A 14,970-nucleotide genomic window follows, 5' to 3' on the forward strand; every position below is an offset into this window, starting at 1 on the left:
TTATCAACATTCTGAATGGTTAAATAATGACTAGCTTTCACAGTTTGCCTCTTATTTATTTTATAATCCAGTTGAGCTACTAAATTTAGCTGTTAACTAATAGACTGTTTGTTCTGGGAAATAACTTATTTTCCACTCCTGCACACAAGGTTTATGAAAGTCTGACTGTAAATATATGAATATAAACATATCACTGCTTGCTGTAATCATGTACATTTTTACTTGAATCTCCATGTGGATTTGGAATATGTTTATGAATAGAGCTTGTTTTCATGTAAATGGGATCAAGCAGTACCACTGGTTAGCTATTCAGAGAATCAGACAGTATCACCCTTGCTGGAAATACTTAAAAAAAAAATTTATCCATGTACCTAATATTTGAACTCAGATTTTTTGCTTTCTAGTTCTCTGTTCTAATCTCAGATTTTATTGACTGACAATGAGCTATGTGATGGTGTTAAACTAAATGTAATCTATTCTATCTGTTTTTATCACTGCATACTTCAGGTTTCAGCTGAGAAACTAGAAGAAAAGAGATTCTTTTTTTTCCTCTTCAGTGGCAGCCCAAAAAATTCAGAGAGCAAAAATCCTGCCAACAGTTCTCAAACCAATTCTATATTGTTGAAGAGAAATACATGAAAATGAAAAGAAGATTTGAGTTTGACAAAGCATGGAACATTTTCTCCCTCAGCCTTTTCATGTACCAGAAAACCTAGTGTCCATAACTAAAAGAATTATTTCTAAAAGAAACAAACAATAAAGGGATTTTCATGTTTATTAAACTATACATATATCTATGGGCACTTGCAATAAGAAAATAGAAATAATATGTGAATAAACCCACATTCTTTAAACTAACCTGCACATTTCTATTTATTTTTTAGAAATCTATAAATATTTATACACTTACCTGCATCTTAAGTGCTTCAAAATAAATGTACAAAATGCAGGGATTGCAAATGCATTATGTATTTTACCTGTCATGTCTGATTCTTTGTTTCCTAACACTATTTCCAAACAGACTGGGAGGGGTATTAGGCCAGAATATTACTGAAAAAAACAACTTAAGTCTTACTCCACTCTGCTGTACTCCCAGCACAAATAGGATGACATGGTGTGAGTATCAAGAATACAAGAGACAGCACAGCCAGGTTGTTTTGGTATTTGTGTGAAGAACAAATTTAACTCTAAATCTCTTGGCAAGACCTTGCTTCACCCACATAATCTGGAGAACATCCATATGTGAGCCTTGTCTAAGCCTCCGAGAAGACTGCTGCCCTCCTGCTCATGTCCGCCAGCACTCTGATCTGACTTTCATACTTAATCTGATCTAATCCTGTCCAGCATTAACTTCATCTGTGCAATGAAACCTGGAGTATCCATTCTAATATTTGGTGAGGAAGGCATTTACTAAATTACTTGCTGAAATCATATGGTGTTGTTTAGCTCCTTATTTTAATCAGATGATGCATCTCTGAGGCACATTATCAGTGATTACTTAGAAACCCTTCTCTGTCCTTTTTGGGAACAAAGAACTTTTCTGAAATTAAATGCTAAGAGAAACAAAGCACTGTTGCATTCTGACAACAAATAGGTGTCAGAAAAAGGCAAAAAAGATCACTAAACACATTTTCTCCAGAGCTGTACAAAACCAATAGCTTTGTGAAATAAGAAGAGTTTGCTTAAATAGCAAAACATGAAAGAAAAACAAAAGCTTTAGAGGAATATAAGAAGACATTTAAAAAGAACATTGTTTAAAAAGACAATAGACAGCTTTGTACTTCCCTTTGCCTTTTCCTTTAACTATTTCTAGGTAAGGTACATAAATTTGCCAAACTAAGCAGTCCTAGGAAGTCTCTGCTTTCAGAATTTGGTCTCTCACAACAGTTACGTGCCACAAAAGACAAACAGCTTTTTTTTTTGTTTTGGACATTTAATGGGTCAAGAGCAAATATCCATGAAGGAAAGACAGATTGGTTTAAAAATATCTACTCTCCTAAATAAAATTTGCACAGCTCTTTTTACACTGTCTACATTTATATAGCACAAATAATTAATAATGTACCATTTTTAAAGCTAGCATGCAGCAAATACAGCACAGCACAATCCCACAAATGCAGTATCAGAAAAGGGTTGTGTCAATAATCAAATCTATTTGCATAAATTATTAAACAAGATACCATAGTGCTACATGTATCTACCTTTCCATAAATTAAGTGCTGTACTGTTATTTTTCTTACTGTGAATTATCTTGTAATTAACATGTGTCTGTGTAAATAATATAAAGCCTATACCTCCAAATATTGATGTTAAATACATTTAAGGAACAGAATGTGGTGGGGGTGGAAAAAAGGGTTTGAAAATCTCTTTTTCCTTGGAAAGATTTTCCAGGGAGCAAAAAATATATCCCCTTATATCAATAGTCAGATCTTTCCTAAGAAGTAAGCTAATTGAGCTGTTTGTGTTGATAAACTCCCTTTTCTCCAGACTGTTCCTCACTGAGCCATAATTATTTGCAATTTGCCTAAGTCGTCCATTTACTGATACGTCAAGCATGAAACAGAGGCAATTCCAGAAAATGGAAATGCTTCTCAAAATCAATCTTTGGGAAATAATGTGGTAGAAGTTACTGTGTGATAGAAGACTACCTTATAACTGTCACATGGAGATGAATATTAATTTGTTGAGGTTAAGGTGGCTTTGTGCTTCATTTGTTGACTTTGCTTAGCCATCAGCAAGCAGCACAGTACAATTACTCCAGCAAAGCTATTTTTCTAACATGAGTTTTATGATTTTTATGTACTTACCAGTCAGCACACATAACAATGTCAAAATGTCCTTCCAGTTGAGAGACATCTGTCTCATTATCCCATCGTAAAATGCTAGAGGAAAAAAAGATTTAAAAAAAAGAAAAAAGGACTTACATTTTTCATCTTGAGATTTTTAAAGTTTTAATATTATTCTTATGTGACACAGAAGTGTTTTAAAAAGTGCAAAGTCGTTACTTTCAAAAATGAATGTAAAAATCTTATTCTGTACATTTTCAAGGTTTTAAATCTCAAAGCTAAAGAACTGTTTTTCTTTACAACAGAAAGGCAATCCACTCAGGTTCTGATGAGTGGATCACCAATAAATATGCCTTTCTGAATTAGTGGCACATGCACAGCTTCAGATTTTTACACCATAACATTACTGCATGAGGAAGTGAAGTCAAAGTATCGACAATCTGAATGAAGCACAAATCTGCAGAATAGATGTGAATTCATGGACCTCTGTTACATCTGGCAGGCAATTCAGTTGTGTTCCTCATTGATGAAGTGAGCATTCACTTGGGCTGGAGGGAGGCGAGACAGGGTGAAAAAATGCCAAGCTTAACTTCAATACCAGCCATGTTGCCTCCGGCAAGCTTAAAAAAAATACAGCAGTGCTGACTCTGTCAACACCTATTCTCTCATAGGTGATAAGCTATTTAATTCTAAGATACCCAGTAGTAGGCAAAAATTCACATATGTACAAAGTTCTTCTTTGTTTATAAATGCTGCCGATTTATGTAGCTGCCACAAGGAATTTCAGTACTTTACTCCCATCTAAAAAATAGCAACTAGTATTGGAATTTACTGCATACTTTAAATATCATTACCCCGAACATTTGAAGCTGCATTTCTATTTCTAAGCTATTTTAAAAAAAGGAATCTATCCTTTTTCATTTCCTGGTTATTTATAATAGAAAGTAGATAAATATTTATGGCAAAAGCACTTGTGGGGGAAGGGTCTAATCTGATCTTGTCAGGTTGTGCATGCTTATCTCAGTTTTGTATGAGTCTTGACCAAACAGACCCTTTAGTCTTCCCGCAGCTATAATCTACTTCTGGTTAAAAGCCATCTCCATTCACATCCTATTCCTAATATTTAACCGAGGATCAGTGTATAATGTGTTCATTCAGAAATGTTCCTGAAGTATACGAGAAAAAAGGGAATTTTGTACACTGACTATACTGTATGCAAAAAAGGCTTGTAAATATGTAGATAAATAGGTACAAGGCCATAAAGAATTAAGGTACCACAATATGCATGTACATATGCACAGACACAAAATTTGAGACAGAGTGCTTTTAAAATATGGAAATTCCAAAAGGAAAGGCCCAGTTGGTTGGGAAAGCTTTGATTTTGTGGGGCTCAATGTAGCTGAACAGATCATGACTCATCAGCCCATTTGCCCTCCTGGAATTTACTGTGACAATCCAAAGACAGAAAAGAGTAGATTAATTTAATTTTTCCCCCTCAAATTGAAAGTAATACAGATTTTAGAAGCCTAGGTAGCTTTGCACACTGGCACGCAGCAGGCATCCAGTAGTGGAAAGTGACAAAGGAGAGTTCTCACTCTCAGCTGCTGACTGCCTGCTGGCTACCAGCGGCTTTTTCAACCCTGTTTCCGTGGAAACTTAGGTTCGAATGGTGAAAATTAGGTAAAGGTAAGTTTTGTGAGTTTAAAGCACGCACTCTAATACTTTAAGAATCCTGAAGCAGAACTGGAAATTGGTAGAAGAACTGTGAGCCTTAAGAGGCCACCTTTGGTTCTCATTGCTACAGAAACAGAGATCTGATCAGTACCACTATAGAGATTTGAATTATGATTTTTTTAACCTATATATTTACTATACTTCACACATGCAGTTGGGAAGGAAGCACAGGTGCCTCCTCCTGCAAAAAAAAACAAAACCAAAACCCAACCACCCTCCCTCATGTTACTGTCAGGTTTCTGCTGGGCACTCAAAACACAGCATTTTCTGTGCACACCTACTGTAGGCACAGAGGAGTTTGTGTGGGGAGATAAAAGCTCATAAACTAAAGTGCTGAACAAAACATGGAATTGACGAGTTACCAGGAGCATGAGCAGTAGTGCAACATGACTGGGATCTGTATTGTTAGGAGTGAGCTAAGGGCCCCACATCCAGCCATAAGCCAATCTTTCTCCCTTTTTCTGATCTACTACAAGGGCTGCTTTTGGTCTCTAGCTTCAGTACAGCTGCATTCATGAAGATAGCATAATTATGCAAAGGCCAATGACAAATTTACAAATTTTAAATGAACTTTGCCATAAATTTTCCAAAAGTACAGGAAAATCTTTATTCCTGCAGGGAAATCACCATGTAAACGAAATATAATTTGTAAAAAAAATAAACACTAGTGGGACTCATCCTGGTCTGACTCAGGATGTATGCACACTGGTGGGAGAGATGGAACTATAGGCTATATGTATTTATCCATGCTATCTTTAGCTAAATGCAAGCGTGACTAGTAAGGGAGGCACAGCCAGGGATGTCAAATGCAGTACTGGCTGCAACCTCCAAAACAGTTTCAGTAGCTAGCTCAGGGCTACCCTGTCTACACTGTTACCTGCTTCCACAGATCTGCAGGAGCTGCAGTCAAACATCTGCACCTGCAAAGCAGACATGTGTCTGCATATCTGGGAACCAGAATAAATTCTCTTCAGAGTCGGCACTATTCTGTCATCAACACTGATGTCAGAATCAGCCTGGTTCAGAATCAGCTATTCTGAGTTCTAGTGCTAATGAAAGCAGTGAATCAGACTTATATAAATACTATCAATTAGCCAAAAAAAAAAATTGTAATCCAAATGCAATTCCTGAATGTAAAGTACAGAAAAATCCACTGATATTGCAAAACATTCCTGAAAAAGGTAAAGACATGTAGCTAAATGCATGTATCTATATGTAGTAAGGGGGTGAGGAAAAAGAATTTTTTCATGGATTACTGAGGATGCGACTCTCAGACTTAGTGGTCAGGCCTGAAAAAAATACTGAAGGCACCATGAAGTAAGGGCTGATTGCATTTCCATTAAAAAAAAAAAATCACTGCTAGGAAATCCAGAAAAGTGGTGGCAATGGAAATCTGAAAATCTCAGTTTTTATGAAATTTCCTTTAAAAAAGTACAAATAAGTGTAAAAATACCACACCACAAAAAGTCTCTTAAATTGCCAGTATCATGTTCAGCGCGAACATGAAGAAAATGCAAGTCTAGTTAGTATTTTCCTCTTGTTCCTTTCCAGTGATAATAAATTCGTTTACATAAGCCACATTTTTTCTAAAGTCACTTTTCTTCCAGCACAGTAAGTTTTGAAGCAATAATATTTGTATGCCTTTCTTTTGAGGGAAGGTGCTACAGTACTAAGAACTGAAATTACATAGTAAATTTGAGAAATGGGCTTTACTCTATTTTTCTGTCCAAGCCACACCTTCAGTACATTTTTTTGTAAAAAAACCCAACCAAACCAACATGTTTAAGGCTGTGTAAAGCCCACTCAACATTATTTTGTACTGGCTTATTTCACTCATGCAGGTTTAGTTTCTTACAACTGAAAACAGGCAACTGAATTTCAGCAGAAGAGGGTCTGAGAGGCAATGGAAATATAAAACAGTTGGGAGCTCTTTTTGGCTACAAGAAGAACATTAAAAATGAAACAGGATGCAAGAGAAAGACACTCCCTCACTGTTCAGCTACTACTTAGGTTAAAGCGATGGTGGCTGAAACCTGGTACCCACTAATGGCCGACTTACGGCCTGTATCAAATGAATTTGACCAGTTTTCAGAGGAAAAGTACCCATGTCACAAACCTATTACTATTATTAGCAATCTTGATGGTAGTCCTAGCGAAAAGGACAAGGACTCAACAAGCTATGGAAAATGAACCATTCTCTCACATGCAGAGGTGGCTTCTCCAGGTCAGGGGTAAAGCATACCGTTAAAGTAGTCTGAGAAAAGATGTACTGATGCTTTAGTTTCCTAGGCTGTCAACCTTCTACCATACTGAAGAATTCTGAAACAAATTCATTAAAAAAACCCCCCAAACAACACACAACACAAACAATCAAAGGAATTCTTCCTTTTCCCCCCTTTTCAATTAACAAGTAAGCCAGAAAATGTGATCAGGTTAGGACATAAGAATTATGATAATAGAACATAAAGATCAAGTAAGAAAATATGAGACTTAAAATACAAAAATATAGCCCATGTATTACAGAGAAAAAAACCCCATCATAAATAGCTAATGTTGAAGGGATAGTTACAGCAGCCAAGGCTTCCCCTGTACAGTTACTCTAATTTATGGAGGATAGCCTGACAAATGTCAACACTCTTTTCCTTACACTAGTAAAGTATCTCAGCAATCTACAACAAAAGACCTGATTTTACCAGGTTTTATTTCTCATGCAAAATTCTTCATTACTATTATTATTCAACTTCTGTTATTCAGTGTTTGTCTTCCTAGTGTGTCTAGGCAGGTAACTTATATGAGAAAAAACAGGTTAAGTCTCTGATTGTTAAAATTTGAAACATTTCCAAGACCCTCTAAGATGTTCTTGTGATGAATGGCACAAGCTAGAGTAGCTCTCAAATTAGCAGATAAGTAGTTGTGCAGATAAAGACAAAAATTCAAAATTAGAAAAAAGGACAAAAGACACAAAAGCCTTACTTGCTTCAGAATGCATTAGTAGTTTTAATAAGGATTAAAAAAATAGTCCCAATTAGCAGATGAACAGCTACCAAGAATCTCTATCTACCCACCTCTTCTTTTCATATTTTAATTTAAGTTTCAATCTTTGAAAAGCATTATCATTGGAAAGTATACAGGTTCAGGTAAAAGATTTTGTCTGGAGGCTTATATGACTTTTTCTATGACATTAAGAAACCAAGTTCATTAACACATTAACAAAAGGCATCATCAGGATGTTTCTCCGCACCTTGATCTCAGTTTGAGATTCCTTAGTTTTGTATAAAGATTAAGAAGATGGATTTTAATCTAGTGATAGTGGCAATGTGTACACCTATCATTACAACTCCTCTGAGGAATCTTGCAAATTTGCCTACTATAATTTCCCCATCCTTCTTATTATATTCTCACAAGGCTGCTCTTATTTCTCCACCTTCCTTCACCTTCTGCCTTTCTTACTTTCACTGCTTCACTTTGCTTTGTATTCTTATCCATTATCTCATTCCCTACAGTGCATATCTGGTTTGAAGGGACCAAAGTTAAGCTTTCAATTACAGGTACAACCATTTTCCCTTTCCTCTTAGATTTCTAAGCATCTCTAATGTGATATTTACAATTGCCAATGGACACATTCTTCTAACAATGTCCTTGCAGGTTTCGGTAACTTCCATGTCACTTACCTGCTCTTGTCAATGATTTTTCTCAGCTAGGCTTAATATCTGCCCTTTGTCCTCCTGGACATTTCTTCTCTCTTAAACCAAATAAAATCTTGCTCTTTTCTAAATTCCACTGTTTTCTGCTTGGGTTCTTTTAATTGCCTTACAATTTTTAAAATGTTCTCTTCTCAAGATTATCTTAAAACATTTCCCACATTTGTGATAATTTCACAATGTTCTACCTCAACCTTTCCTTCCTCTGAACTTCGTTTCTGGGCTATCTCATCCATAAAAGCTAAAAACCTACTCATTTCTCTACTTCATACTGTGCATACAGACCCTTAATTCAGTATTCTTCAGAGCCTCAGTGAGTGAGAAGCTCATTGCATCTAAAGTACCAGAAAGCATTGTAACCACATTTTATGGATCCCTTTGGATATAACCATTAATTCTAGCCTGTAATCTAGGCTTAGCTTAGACTAAGCTTTCTCTGTATCTGCATAACTCAGCTCTGCCTCTTATTCTCTCTTCATAGTATCTCCAAGAGGTTTCTTACCCAATCCACTCAACCTCTTGACCATGTCATCATCACTTACATCTAAACATCACAATACTATTCCCTCTGCTCTTGGAAAATGCAAGCTTGTGTCTTGGGGTGACTTTATGATGTGTATCCCCTATCGCTGCTCTATGCCCATTCCTGTGCCTTTCTGTGCCTTTAAAACTGGGTGCAAAAGAAAGAAAAAAAGCCAGACAAACTTTTCAAAGCAGTTTGTACTCCAAGGACACAGAGATAGCAGCTGCTGCTCCTGAAGAGCGGAGAAAAGCACCTTCCGTCTTTTCCCAGCTCTTGGCTCCTTTTCTCAGAAGAGATGGAGAGTTAAACTCCTTTGTTTCCCTGGGACTTCATCTTCTTCTTCTTCTCTTCTGGAACTGTTGAGAACACCAGAACTCACTGGGAGAGCTTTCCACTGAGGCCTGGAGGGGCCTACATTGGACCCAGCTCCAGAGAAAAGAGAGAGAGACCACACCCACAGAAAGGACTGACATCTTCCTAGGTTTCTCTCCACAGCGAGAGCTTTCATTGTTTAGCATTATTCTTTTCTCATTGTGCATTGTGTCTGTTAAATAAATAGATTTTTTCCCTTTCACTTTCCTCCAAGAAAATTTTTTTCTTCCCAAACCCAGTGGGGGAGGGATGGCTGTAACCTGCACTCTATCAGAGGACATTCAAATTTGGACGTTCCTCTAAATTTGTCTCAATCTGGGACAGCTTGCCATATTAATATTTATTCAGCAGGCTGCTGTAAAGGTTGTTTTTCTTGCCTACAACCCTGATCTTGTCATCTTTCTCTGTACTCCTCCAGGTAAGTTGCAAGTTGTCGTTTCCAAATGCTTCACAACAGTTCACTTCCCTATTTTTCATCTCTCATTCAATATTGAAAGAACAAGTCCCTTCTTTAATCAGCCCTAATGTCAGTCTACATCTTCCACTTAACTTTTCAAGCAAGCACCTGTACAATTTTCTTCTGCTACTTTATCCATAACATTCACAAACTCACTCTATTGTCCTTGAAACTGTCCTTTAAAATAGCACCTTCAAAAACTGAAAAGAGGCTCTTGTGCCTCCAACTCTGCCTCTCATGCTGACTTCAGTGGTCCTTATTATCCTTCCTCACCATATCTATCTCTGGTCTTAGGTCACAGATTTTCTAACACAAGCTGCCTTTTTGCTCTGTGTTTACACAGTATCTGGTGCAACAATTCATGATGAAACCTCAACACATTAACATGGTAATATGAAAGAAGAAAAAAATCACCGCACCCAACTATGGGCCTCTTCAAACTTAGATATTCTATGATTCCATGATCCTATCTAGGTTTTCCTGCCTAAAAGTTCCTTTTTAAAAGTGTATTATTAAGTTACACATGTGCCTTATTCCTTATTCTAAGAACATATTTTCTCTCTCTTATTTTGTACAACATATTTTGCTAAAATTCAGATGGGAACATTACAGCTTTGTCTTCAAAACTAACAGTCCTAACACACATTTGCTGTGTATCAAAAGCTACTAAGTTTTTGGGACATAATTAATGCACTGCATGTAAATACAACTGTTGTAGAATATTTTTTTTCATTTTGTAGACACATCACAAGCCAACATTCAGCAAGAGTGTGGCTATTTATTTAAAAGAAGTGAGAATATCTTGTATGAAAAAGATATTAATAAAAAATCACCAGTTGTGTTTGTGAATTTGCCTTTTCACATTCCTCCTCTACATCCCTACAATCTAAATCAGCCTTTATTTGGAAACTGACTACTGTTTTTAGCCAGTGCCACGCAGTACATTTGAAAAAAAAAATTGATGGTTCTCAAATTCTAATTCAGAATGATACAGTATAAAAAAACCACACAATTTCAAAGTGCAAGACAGCATAAGCACATAGGACACCACGGTACTGATAGGATCAGACCTGTGCAAAAACATGAAGGAAAAGAAGCCTCTTGCTCTATGGAAAATAATCTACCCATGGGGAGGATAATCAAGGGAATCAGAAGAAAAAAACCCAAGAATGTGACGTGAACAAGGCAGGTCCAGAAGGACCAAATGGAGGAAGAATTAAAAACAGCAGAGATGATGTAGTTCACAGGTGTTTCAATTCTCAGGGCAGAAGGGACCACAATACACATCCAAGATTTCAAATTTCTGTATCAAGCCCATATATCTCAGGAAATTAACACATGTGTTTCAGAAAGATTCAAACACATTCACTGCTTAAGAAACTATCACTCCCCATGCAAAGATGTTCTAATGTATTACCATTCTGTCAAATCTCATTTTTTTTCTAGACTGAATTTGCCTAGCTTCAATTTCTATATCTTGTTAGGTACTTGTAAACTAGATTAAAGACCGATCTTCTATTAAAGATTTTTTTTTCTTCACATGAGACTTTCAGATCAAAATCAATTCATTTCTTAACAATCAAGTAATTTCTTTGACAAGTAAATGGAGCTCTTTAACTCTCTCATTTCCAAACCCTGATTCATTCTTCTGCCCCTTTCCTGAACCTCATCCATTTTCAGTATCCTTGGTTAATGTCTGAATAACTATTAACTGAGTATTAATGAAATAAACAAAGACAACACTGTAAACATAATTTTGTCAAAATTTAAAGCTTTGTCATGGCAAAGATTAGTCCAGAGTGCCTGTGAAGGAGAGCCTACTGAAAGTGTGTGATGACTTGATGACTGCCTACTAATGTAGAGACAAGTTAGACAAGGAAGGGTAGACAAAGGTACAGTGGTAACAACATAAACCAGGAAATAACATAGAAGGTGGCTGAAATGATGGATACGAAAAAGGAATGGAACAAATAATCTTTGACTCTAACATCTCAAGCAAATTTTCCTTTAAAGCCCTGGGAAGAATGATATAAACCTGCTCGTATCAGTGTTTTCCCTCTAATCTTTTTGTGCAGCCCAAGAGAGTATAAGAGGAATAGTTTTACCAAGAGCAATTTTTTTAAGCTAAGAGGAGACTACCATGAAATAGTCAAAGATCTGAGGAAGAATGATTTAAAATTATGCAATGTGATACTTTTACACCTTACTTTTTTCCCTGTTATTCCAAACTCATAGAAATTTTTTTACAAAGCTTTTGAATTTTTCCTCCTTATGTATTCTTATCTGGCCTCATAAAGAAGACAGACAAAGCTACCATGCAATTTAAAATACACTCAATTAAGTCAACACAACTGTGTGAAATACACAAATAAGAGAGGCTTGGAAGTTTGTGAAAGTCAGCTGGTATAATTAAATGGTATAAAAGATTATTTGATTATTCCTCCAAAAGCTGAAGTTGCACCCAACTGAAGAAAGAATCACAAACTTGCAAAATTAAATATAATAATAAAATCCTGAAGGGCAAAAATAAGGGAACTCTTCCTTTTGTGCTAAATCTTCCTGCCAGCTGATAATTGGGATACAGAATGGGCACTCACAGAGGATAAGAACATTTCAGAGAGGTGAAATTAATTCTTTGCATCAGTGCAAAATATTCACTTCACTGTAGAAGAAACTGAAGACATTTCACCTCAGAAGCCTTTATTGATATGTCTTCTGTAAAAGGAAGTCGTGCTTTAGAAAATGAGCCCTTCAAAGGCATTAGCAAGTATGCAGATAAGGGCCATCTGGGTAAGACAGCCTGCCTCTGATTCCAAAAAGCTATTGGCAAAGACGCTCACGATCAACATTCTAGGAAAATAGACTGTCAATGAAGAAGAGTCCTGACATGGTTAAATAATAGAACAAAAGACAGGGAACAGGGTAGTAGCAAATGGTCAATTCTCACAGTGGAGGGACATAATCAGCAGAGTTCCCCTGGGATATGTTCTATTCAAAATGTTTACAAGAGATGAGCACCGAGGTGGCAAAGTTTGCTGATGGTAAGAAGTCATTCAAGATAGTAAGGAAAAGAGCAGACTGTGTAGGATTCCAGAAGGATGAAACTGAGTAATTGGACAATAAAATAGATTAAATTCAGTGTGGATAAATGCAAAGTGCACAATGGAAAAAATAATTCTCACTTGATATAGAAAATGAAGGTGTCCAAACTGACCATCACTGGAAAGCTCCTGATGTTGTGACAGACAGTGTCATGAAACTATTAGCTCTGCGCTCAACTGCAGTGAAAAAAGCAAATCACTGTTAGGCATTTTTAGAAAGGAAACAAAAAGTGTAATTATTGCACTACATATACCTTTTTTTGCGCACTTTGAATGCAGTACTGATCACAGTCATCTAAAAATAGTGAAAAAAATTGAAACCGGAAAAGATACACAGCAGGGCAAGTATGATCAGAGGTGTGGAATGCTTTGCACCTGAGTTTTCTGTGATAAAGATCTACAACTTCAGAATGGACATGAGCACACAAACCATTCTTCCCACTATACATGAAGTGATCAAATTAAGTGAGCAGGAAGCAGCAGCCGTTTCTTCCTAACCGAAGAGCAGGAAATGTTCCTTTTGGCAGCTTCCTCCTTACCAACAGATGCTGTCATGCAAGAGTGTTACTTGAGGAGACAGGAAAAGTAGTTGGAAGAAAGGGATTCCTTTAGGGTTGCTAAGGTGACAAACACAGCGAATTCAATAAAATGTTCTCTGAAAGTTTGAATTTACCAACACTCAGGACATTTTGACAAATGAAACAAGAGAGAGAGTCTTTATTAAGTCTGTTCCATATTGATGGAACCTGCTACATGACCAGCTGATATATCAGGAAGGTTATGAAGTTGACATATTTGAAGAACATTGCAGTAAGGTAAAATATTCACTTTGCAATTATAAAGAGGCAACTAATACAAGAACAGAATCAGGACAATATAGCTCAGTGCTCTATCATTGAGACCTCATCCACTGTTATGCTTGATGTCATTTAGTATTTTGAAAGACTTTTTTTCATTATGGATTTAGTTCTGGATGCTTGTAATTGCATTACATTGGTAAGGAACACTAAAATCTTGGATAAAATTATAACCTCTCTGTTAGTCTTTAAGCAGAAGGAATTTTCCCTTTTGGTTACATGGTTATTCATTCTTGATGTAGGCTGTCAACGTGAATGTGGAATGAATAAAGAGTATACGATACACTATTACTAATCAAACCAAAGGGTGCACAGCCACAAGCATTTCTCTTACTGGCTTGGTATTACATGTCCTTGTTTACATCCTCATGTGAAAAGTAATCTCTCTGAGGCAACTCTTAGCAAAACAATAGACTTGCCCACAACTAAAACTCCACAGGTCCCATGTCAGCAATTAGAACACAACTTTTGTTCTTAACAGATTTCCACGTTCTCGGACAAGGGAATCTGAAGGAAGAACAAATTCCCTAGTCAGAGGACAGACTGAGTCTGTTAACCTGCAGGATATATTGCAGGCCTTCAGTAAAGTTTTTCCATCATGACATTTGTAATAACACCGATTTTTCAAACTTCTACTACCCAAACAGATGTTTCAGGAAGATTTACCCACTAAAACAAATAGAAGATAAAGAGCAAGGATTCCTTGACTTTGTTATTGCTAATTTATTGATTGGTGGACCTGTTAAAACAATGATATAATGCATGTCAAACCAGTAACAGCTGATAGTACAAAGAACGCTGTCAGGATAGATCACATGCTAAGTTATAGGGAAAAAAATACGATTCATGCATAATTTTTGAACTGTGACAAAATTGTTAAACCCATACATGGTATTAATACCCTTCACTACGGCAAGACATTACTAGTAACTTGATGGTATTACTGTACCTATTTCTAGTAAACATAAGTGAGAAATCCTAGGCATATTCATGAAAAATAAAAATAAAATAGAATTTTATATCCACTGCAAAGTAAACTGTTTACTAAATGTCTATTATTACATTATAAAACATAATATGACAAACTGCCAGTTTGGCTTACATTACCGTATTTTTAAACAATAATTAAGAGTTGGCAGAGGGCTACATAAGTGCTCATTTACTGCATTTTGTACACATCTAAATAAATAAATGTATGGCAGGTTGTCTTAATCTAACTTGTCTTGGCTGATACCAGATTGTTCCTTTTTGTTCCGTACAGGTTTTGGCATATTTTCCAAGCGTAGACTTAAATATCCAGAGCAGTCACAAACTGACTCTCATAATTTCTGCTCCTGTGCAAGGAAAAGAGTGCGAGATCCTGACATAAGACGAAGGTGCTGTGAGAAGCGTCTATTCCGAATTATCTTCCATATGGAAAGAATCTTTGAACTTTGCAC

At 36.4% G+C, this 14,970-nt stretch overlaps 1 protein-coding gene across 3 annotated transcripts in view; it reads right to left on the minus strand.

Annotated features, from left to right (window-relative positions):
* The window catches only part of CAMKMT (calmodulin-lysine N-methyltransferase), a 217,913-nt gene that overhangs the window by 18,798 nt on the left and 184,145 nt on the right, over positions 1 to 14,970 (minus strand). For all 3 annotated transcript variants that reach the window (XM_048297104.1, XM_048297106.1, XM_048297105.1), the window contains exon 8: positions 2,808 to 2,882. In XM_048297104.1, the coding sequence (XP_048153061.1) occupies positions 2,808 to 2,882 (75 nt within the window). The remainder of the gene's footprint in view (positions 1 to 2,807; positions 2,883 to 14,970) is intronic.

This window comes from Corvus hawaiiensis, chromosome 3, assembly GCF_020740725.1.
Source record: "Corvus hawaiiensis isolate bCorHaw1 chromosome 3, bCorHaw1.pri.cur, whole genome shotgun sequence".
In the NCBI taxonomy this organism is placed as follows: Eukaryota; Metazoa; Chordata; class Aves; order Passeriformes; family Corvidae; genus Corvus; species Corvus hawaiiensis.